This window comes from Hippocampus bargibanti, linkage group LG13 (assembly GCF_051943395.1).
Source record: "Hippocampus bargibanti isolate YZ-2025 linkage group LG13, ASM5194339v1, whole genome shotgun sequence".
Taxonomy (NCBI): domain Eukaryota; kingdom Metazoa; phylum Chordata; class Actinopteri; order Syngnathiformes; family Syngnathidae; genus Hippocampus; species Hippocampus bargibanti.
The window spans coordinates 14792675-14801426 of record NC_142746.1 but is presented as its reverse complement, the minus strand read 5'-3'; the positions used below and the strand labels follow the sequence as shown (position 1 = coordinate 14801426).

Genomic DNA, 8752 nt, shown 5'->3' with positions numbered 1-8752 from the left:
ACTTATAGTCTACAGAAAGATTCTGGCTACTCCAACCAAATACATTCGATGCAATTTGTTAATAATTTAGTCCAGCCTACAACATGTGCTCCATGACACTGTTTCCAAGCAACGGGGGGTCACCTGACCAAACAGGCACATCATTTCCCCCCCATTTTAAAAAGGAACAATCTTGAATAAAAGGCATAAGTTTTGATGTAGTTTTTTTCTCAGGTCTATCAAAAAAACGTTAGTGAAAAACATTAATTTTTGTAATATGCAATTATAAATTTATTTGCAGTGCCCCAAATTGTCCATAATTTTGTTGTTTGATATCATAGACATTTTTTAAATGGAAGTACTTTTAACACCATTTCTTTGGAAATGTGATATTTTTTGGACTATTTATATTGTACGGTGTTATATTTTACATCAATAAAATTGGCCCACTGTTTTGATCATTTATTTTAGGTTCATAATAAATAAAACAAAACACTGTTGATTAGAAAATAAGTGTCTCTAAAATTAGGCTCTCGAGAACCTGTTTTTGAGAAAGTTTAAATAGATCAAACGTTCTATTTATTCCTTTTCCAAGCGCGATTATCATATAGGCGTTTGGTACCCGAGAACCACTAGAGGGCGTCATACACCATCTACCAACTTCATGAAAACAACACTTTTTCCACTCTAAAACTATTCATCATTTGATAAATATACAACTTAACTACCATTGTAAAACCATACACCACTTTCATGCAAATGATAATTCGTGACAGTAGTATATTGAGAGCAACGTCAATAACGCATTGATGCGTTTATGCGTCATTCATTTATTTAGCTTGTAGTTGACATGCACATTCCACCATGATGTCCCTGATCCACTGGTGGAAAGACGCTTTGATCCTCTCCTCTTTCATCTAGAACTGTTTCATGTCATCACAAAGAGGGTACAGCAAGTCCTGAAGAATGAATGTCTCTCTGTGTCTTTGTTTTGTCATATTGTCTCTATGCTGTCATATTATTTGTTATTTAGTTTTTTTTTGTTCTTTTGACTTCAAGACGGCGCCGCGAGAGTGGCTGCCTTTCCAGCAGCTCATGTATTTCGTTTTTCTACTTTCATTCCTTTCATCACTTTGCTGCTGTGAAATGTAAATTTCTCCACTGTGAGACTAATAAAGGCATATCCAATCCAATCCAATCCAACCCCCCGCCCACAAAGTGTGACAAACGGCCAAAAGAAACCACCAAAAACAATGTCCATAACAGTTCAAATTGACCTGAGGTCTTCAAATGTTTAAAGTAAGTACAGTATTTAAAGATGATACATGCCGGGGTCATTTTATTTACCTTTCCTTTCACGATATTCTGCATGAAGTCACAATGACATGGCTGGGCGCAGTTAAACACTTTATTGGAAACTGTTCGGTAAAGTTTCGTGATCCTACGAGAATTGCCCAAGTCATTTTTTTCAACTTTGAGTCGCAATATTCCAAAAGAAAAAAATGTACTTGCTAAAATAAATTTGTTTTGACATCTGTAGATTCTCAGTCATCCAGGTCGCAAATCTGCAAACGTACAAAGGTGAAATCGAGGCGCTTAGATGACAACATTATTATTATTAGACTGACAAATTGCTCTTGTTATTCTAAAATAAAACCCCAAAATGCTAAATTGGGTGTGATTGTTTAATGAAGCCAACCACCTCCTATTTCTAGGGCATCACTCACAGTACATGATGTACAGTCCATGATGGGGTCTGACACATCAGACTGCGGTGGGCCATGAAGCTCAGGTTTCTTACCCCAGACTCCATACGATACCATACGATACCATAACTACAGTAGTGGTATTCTTTAACATCATAGTCAAACTCAATACTCACAGCTGTCGTTGAATTGGGATCAGTTTGCACATAAATCATATCTTCTTATCTCATTGTATCAAGTTAAAGTTTTCATTGAGAATTTACAGCATGATCCACATTAGGAGGCACCGGGCACAACATTAGGTACATCAGCGCAATCAAGCTAAAAAAATGGTGGCTTAACAAAATAAACTGTTTGTTAGTGTGGTTGAAGGTTGCACTCTGCCACACGAACAGCTGTTTCCAACTAAAATAAGCCACTCATAACATTAGAAAAAAGAAAAAAATAGGTACACTGTAAATTAAAACTGGGGTTTTTTGAATGTATATAAGGCCGGATTTTTATAATACAGTGGAACATTACAGTTGAAAATAGATGATTAAAAATCACTTGTGAAGTTTTTTGCCAAGATATTAAATTAAAGAATGGCGAAATTTTATCTCCTTTATTTTTGTTTAGAAATTAGCACAAGCAGGACTAACTAAAATTCACATTGGATGTTCCACTGCAGCAAATGAAATGACAACATAAAAGTGTAACTAATGTTGTGGCCAGTGAGTTGCTTGCAATCGTTTTTAGGAATCAATAACACACATTTGAAGCAAAAATCATTAATATGAAACATCACCGAAAATGAAAGTGAGTTACAGTACTTGCTGATCAATGCTGTTGCCACTCGAGATGAACGTGACAATGTGCCTTGGCTCAATAAATGTTAGCAAACACCGGTGTGGAAAGATGAAAAAGCTTGATTCATAAAGTGTTACTATTTCTAATGACCTCAGCCAGCGCATTCACTGCACTTGCGGGGCCAACTCTGCAGACAGCAGCAGAGGCTACAGTGTTTAAAACCGTGTGAGCGTGTGTTTTTGGTGTCTCGACGACAACAACAGCTTTCAACGATGGTCAATGTGAAGACACAATCGCCCACTCTCAATATCAGGAACATGTCTAATCTGTTCTGGGCAGAGTATATTCCGTAGCTGAGGCATTCAGGCATATCAGACATCAGTGCTTAAAAATAAAAAGTCATACTACAGACACAATGGCCCAAACTCCTTTCCAAGACCACTTTTTTTGCACAATACGGCTTAAAGTGTACAAAAATAAAGTTGCTATGTAACACAGCCCTGAGGTTTTTGTTGTCCACCAGGATCCACATTCGGACTTTCAACCGGCAGCTCCACGCCGCCAGCTGCAAATTGTCATAGTTTGTCATCCTCTGGCAGGCCACGCTGTCACCTCGAAAGTTCCTGGGAACCTCCCCCTCCCCTCCAAAACATATCAAGTCTCCAGAAAATATGGAGAATATTCTTCTTCTTCCACATATGGAAGGCTTGATGGGCCCAATGCCACCAGGGTGGGAGGGCTGAAAAAGGGGCCCCGTGCCATTGAATAAATCATGACCCGATCCGGAAATCTCTTTGGAGGCACGGGGACCCCCACCACCATTGCTGGCATGTGTCTCAGTGGTTCTTTTCCATCCAATCCCAACTATCATCGCTGTCCTTCCTGTTCCTCTCGGCCTCGATGATTTCGCGATACCGCCGACGGAAGAAACCCATCTGTCAATGACAAAAAATGTTAACCTTGGAGGGCCGCATGGATATTACATCTACAGTACTTAGGAACAAAATATAATAGCAAAACATTTGACCATTGCAGTAGGCCCTGTGCAATAAACCAACCGACATCTCCGGACAAGTTGTGTTCATAATTTGTAAAATGGCTTCAAATGACTTTTACTGAGCGTATTTTTTACTATATATATATATATATATATATATATATATATACAGTAAAGTCTCGTTATATCGATATCGGATATATCGATAGTCCCGGTTATATCGATATTTTCTCGGACTCCCTTGAATATCGATATAACGAGACTTTACTATATATATATATATATATATATATATATATATATATAGTAAATACAGTAAAGTCTCGTTATATCGATATCGGATATATCGATAGTCCCGGTTATATCGATACTATTTCTGTGCACGCACGGAGAAAATTACATGCAAACAGGGTCGGATATATCGATAGTCCCGGTTATATCGATATTTTTTCGGACTCCCTTGAATATCGATATAACGAGACTTTACTGTATATGCTATATTTTACGTTTTAAGACTCGTGCTGAATATTCAGGAAGTCTTGTTTTTGAGTTGGTGACGAGCCCGTACGTGACGTCACTAAAGTAACGCCCCCTGACTGAAAAAAAGACACATTGTAGCAGTCCTTCCATCACGTCAATGTATTTTGCTGTATTGTTTGGTCTGAAAACCTTGTGTTGCACCCAAAAGCCACCAGAAGAGGGTGTCCAAGCTCCATATAAGGAATTTATCAGCTTGTGGAAACAGAGGTGGCCACAGGAGGTCGCCATTTTGTGCCTCTTTTCTGGTGATCGTTTCTCCCCAATGTTGCCTCAAAATGGCATGGAATACATTCTTTAATCGATTGCAAACATGTATGCTTTCCTCTTCAGAACTATTTGAATCATATTCATAACTGGAGGTGTAACAAGAAAGCATATTCTGCGAATCTGAAGCCATTGTTTTGATTCTCAAGCAATGCAAGACGTCTTGGCGTGACATCACGAACTGGGGGCGGGACTTTCTGAAAATGCCCAATTCGCAGCTCAATTTTTTGCAGATTTTGGACACTTTAAGTCATTTTTATTGGTGTTTTTCATTTGAATAAAAATATCATACTGCATGTTTTGGGTATTTTAGATGCTATAAAAAGTTTTTCTGATGTCAGTTAAGAAACAAAAAAGTGACGTCGGTTGTCCTTTAAATTACAGAGAAAGGAAGACCTTTTGATGGTTTGTAATAAATGGAAAAAAGCAGGAGAGTTTGATGTTTTTAGTGAAACGCCACTGACTGTTCACCTGCTACGCGAAGCTGAAACCTCACATACCAAGATTTCCAATTCCAGTGAGAAAACTCACATACAAACCATTTCACAATAATATAAAAATAAAATAATAAAATAATCGTGAGTAGTTTTACCTTCCATAACAGCACAGCGAGAAGCAAAAAGATGAGGATCCCCACGAGCAGACTGATGGCAATGATCCAGCCCACAATGTAGCCTCTGGGCTCCTGACTGTGCAGCGCCTCAAAGATCAGCTAGAACACAGGTGTCAAAGTCAAGGCCCGGGGGCCAAATCTGGCCCACCACATCATTTTATTCAGTCTGCCAGACATTTCCTGTGTGCTCTCTTGCCACCCAGTAGGCTTCTTATGGCTTCCCCAAATTCATAACGGCCCCAGAGGGAAACCATAACTACAATGTGGCCTGCAGCAAAAAAATAAGTTTGACACCCTCGAGCCAGAACAACCGTGGGTACAGTTATCGTCAAGTTTTTTTGAACGATCAAGGCTCGCCATTGAAAAAGAAAAAAAATAGGGAGTGATCAAGGTTCATAGAATTTTCTTTGGACTATGCTAACACAGAAACGACCAAATGAAACAAATGATCAAGCATTTTGTAAATTCTGGTACGCCTGCATACTGAACCTTATTGGGTGTTGCAGATAAGTTTGGCCATTCATTAACAAAACATGACATCACTGTTTCTTGATATTTCAAATGTGTGAGATATAATCAACTCAGCATTATTTCACAACACACAAAAAAGAGCCTCTGAAAATAACATTAAAAAAAACTTTTCTTGTAGAAATATGTGCCTTAAATGACAGAAAAAGGTTAGTGGGTGGGTACAGAAAGATATACACCACAGCAAGCTTTCTTAACTGTCTGGATTGATCATTAGTCAAACCCGTATCCGTAGGTAACGTAACGTCATATTATTTATGTTTTAATTAAAAGATAACACATAAGAGTAGTCCACATTCATCCGATTAGGTCACAGAATCTCTAAATCATCCACTCCCTTTTTAAATTTAGAATCTCCACACGTCAAGTAAGTTTTCTTTACAGCTCATAGGCTTAGGTTGCTTCCTCACGTCTTCCATCAATGTCAGCAAGTTCAGATTGCTTGGTGAACTCCTGTCCATCGCATGTCCTTCCTGCACATTTTTTCGCCCAGTCCACAGGAGCGCTGCACAATTACAAACGATCGTCAGTGCAGTTGCCTGGCACTGAAGTGCCGTGAGCCCTTTGAAAAGCCCTTTTCGTTTTTTTCCCCGTGGAACGGATACTGATTGTTTTTCAGCATTTTTGGTCACGACATTCATCAAGGAGGAAACTGTGCTGAGCGGTTGCGCCTTTTCGGCAGCACGAATATGCCAGCACCGTTTTTGATTGGGACGAATGTTAGTGCCATTTGACTGTCATCGCTGGACAGCTCTGGTGATCTTGTGCTTTTTTTGCGCCTATAATGGGCAGCATCTTCACAGCTCCGCTTTGTTCAGCGAAAAGGTCGGTGCTGTTGGACAATCTGTGGCTGGATGGATGCATGGCTTGAGGAGACCGCGATGAGAAGAAAGGAGCGTCAGCACAGAGCGCCGATGCATATGTGGAACTGTCGTGGCTTGGAATTGAAGCACGTGGGACAAGAGATGTGAGACAATCGCTTTCGTCAATGGATGCTACAGTTTAGTGTTTGCTTTCAACATTTAGCTTTTAGTAGACGTGCACATTTCACCATGATGTCCCTGATCCACTGGTTAAAAGGACACTTTGATCCCCTCCTCTTTCATCTAGAACTGCTTCATTTAACAAAGAGGGTGCTGAAAGTGCTTAACATTGAATGACTGTCTGTGTCTTTTGTGTTGTGTCACATTATTTGTTATTTAGTTTTTGGTTGTTTTGACTTCAAGTTGGCGCTATGAGAGTAGCTGCCTTTACAACAGCTTCTGTATTTTGTTTTTCTATTTCTTCATTTCCTTTCCTCTTCCTTCCATAACTTTACTGCTGTTAAATATAAATTTCTCCATTACGAGACTAATAAAGGCAAATCCAATCTAATCCAATCCAAAAGGCAAATGTGTGCGCGAGGTAGCGCGAGAACACAAAATGAGGATAATCACCCTGTTGAATTGTTTTTCACATTAACATCTTTAACCAAGTCAAGGTGCTAAAATTCAACAACTGCGTGGCCAGTTGACAGCTCTTCTGGTCAATGCTTTTGTTGCAATCTTAAAATGTGTTCATTTTGGGAACGTGAGGTTCAATGTAAAGTTCATATGCCGTGGATTTATGTTGATATGCTTACATTAAATGAGTGATGAGGAACCCAGCTTGCAAGTAATGCAACCTGGGAACCACAAATCAGACCTTGGGGAGTGTGTTTACTACTTGACGGTTGTGAATGGGAATGGTGAGGCCGGAGGGGGGTGAACATGTCTGGAACTCTGGAAAGGAAAGCCTGCTGTTTAGTCACTAACATAGTCATTTGCAAGATGATACCGAGAGGATCCTGGTGGCTCAATTTAATCATCTGGGCTGATCTTCTGAGCCATAAAGTCAGTCAGCAATCGGGGTCAGCAGTTGAGGGCCCCAATAGAGCGCCAGAACATAGTAAAGGGCCCCAATTGTGCCATGAAAGGCCCAAACAAATTTGTACTATTTTGTCAGGATAAATACAGCATCTAATAAGGGCTTTCATAGAATCAAGGTCTATTCATCCCTCCATTTTTTAAAAGCATTTGTCATCATAAGGGTCCCAGCTGGGTATGTCCTGAACGGGTGCTTTCAACAAAAGCAACAATTCGTTCCCAAAATTCAGCATAACATGTACTAATATTTATTTTTAGTGAAGTTTTAAGATATGCAACTACTGAGAGTTCCGACACGACAAACCTCATAGTAAACACTTCATACCGAAGTTTAAACAAACACATTTTCACTTTGGCCTCTTCTGCTGGCTTTGCAGAACAAATTTCAAAAAATGAAATAAAAAAGTAGATGTACAAGATTTGTGTACTCACTGCAATGTCTTCTGGCAGGCCTTTGGGCACCTCCACCGTCCTGTCATTCACTTGCACGTGGCCTCGTGTCACGAACTGAATCACAGAGGAAGTATCCTGCAGAAAATAAAATATTGCATTTAACTCACAACAACTTTGCAAGCGAATAGCTGGTCAAACGTCACCTACCGTCTTCAGAATTTCAGTATTGAGTAAAAGCTTTATTTCTATATTCAAAGCTTCTTCTTTCAGTTGCGGCCCCAGGCTGCAGGAAATGGTCATACACGCTCTTCCCGGTCGTTCACAGTCCTGACACAGATAGTTTGAAGAGCATGACTTTGCGGAAAACATGAGCCTGGTGGCCTTGTGCATGCTTACCAAGACTTTGCGACCTGATTTGGTGAAAAAGGCAAATATAGTGTGAAAGATGCTCTCTCGGTCTTGGGGAATGGTGCAAGGTGTCGGGTTCCGATGTGGGGTGCAGTTTCCTCGGCTGTCAGCCACCTGGAAAAATAAATAAATAGCAAGAGAAATGTTTCCTTATTGGCCATCAAAACATCAAATTGATGTCATTTTAGAAGGGGAGAAATTAGGATCAAACCATAGTTGCACAATAGTCTAACAAAGTTTCTGTGACCAACAATAATGAAGTCCCACTCATGATCAGAGTTTCCATGAGATGAAGGTTAACTCATTCACTGCCAGACATGTTCAAAAATGTGTCTACTTCAGTGCCAGGGTTTTTGTCATTTTCAGCTAAATTCCAGGACCCACAGAATATTGAGTTTTGGGACTACATAAACATTCAATACAGCGTGAGGAACCTTAAACTCTCTTCTTTCATTAGAAAAAAAAAAGAGTTATTTCCTAAATTATATGGGTCTGGAGTTATATGAGCTTGAAATGAGGGTGGCTGTGCAAAATACAAAGCAATACATAAGTATTGGTTTATATAGTGCTTTAACAAAAGCTGAAGCTGGAACAAACCGCTAACTTGGGAAAAAGGGAAATGCTGCTCCTT

The 8752-nt window shown here is 39.7% G+C and overlaps 1 protein-coding gene across 2 annotated transcripts in view; it reads right to left on the bottom strand.

Moving 5' to 3' along the window:
* Positions 1-1373: 1373 nt before the first annotated feature.
* Positions 1374-8752, bottom strand: part of itga9 (integrin, alpha 9) — a 48400-nt gene continuing 41021 nt past the window's right edge. Inside the window, exons 24-28 of one of the 2 annotated variants that reach the window (XM_089011951.1) lie at positions 8110-8235; positions 7921-8040; positions 7753-7848; positions 4868-4987; positions 1374-3409 (exon numbers count right to left, since the gene is read on the bottom strand). In XM_089011951.1, the coding sequence (XP_088868077.1) occupies positions 3311-3409; positions 4868-4987; positions 7753-7848; positions 7921-8040; positions 8110-8235 (561 nt within the window). In that variant the 3' untranslated portion in view covers positions 1374-3310. The other variant, XM_089011952.1, reaches the window with a different exon arrangement.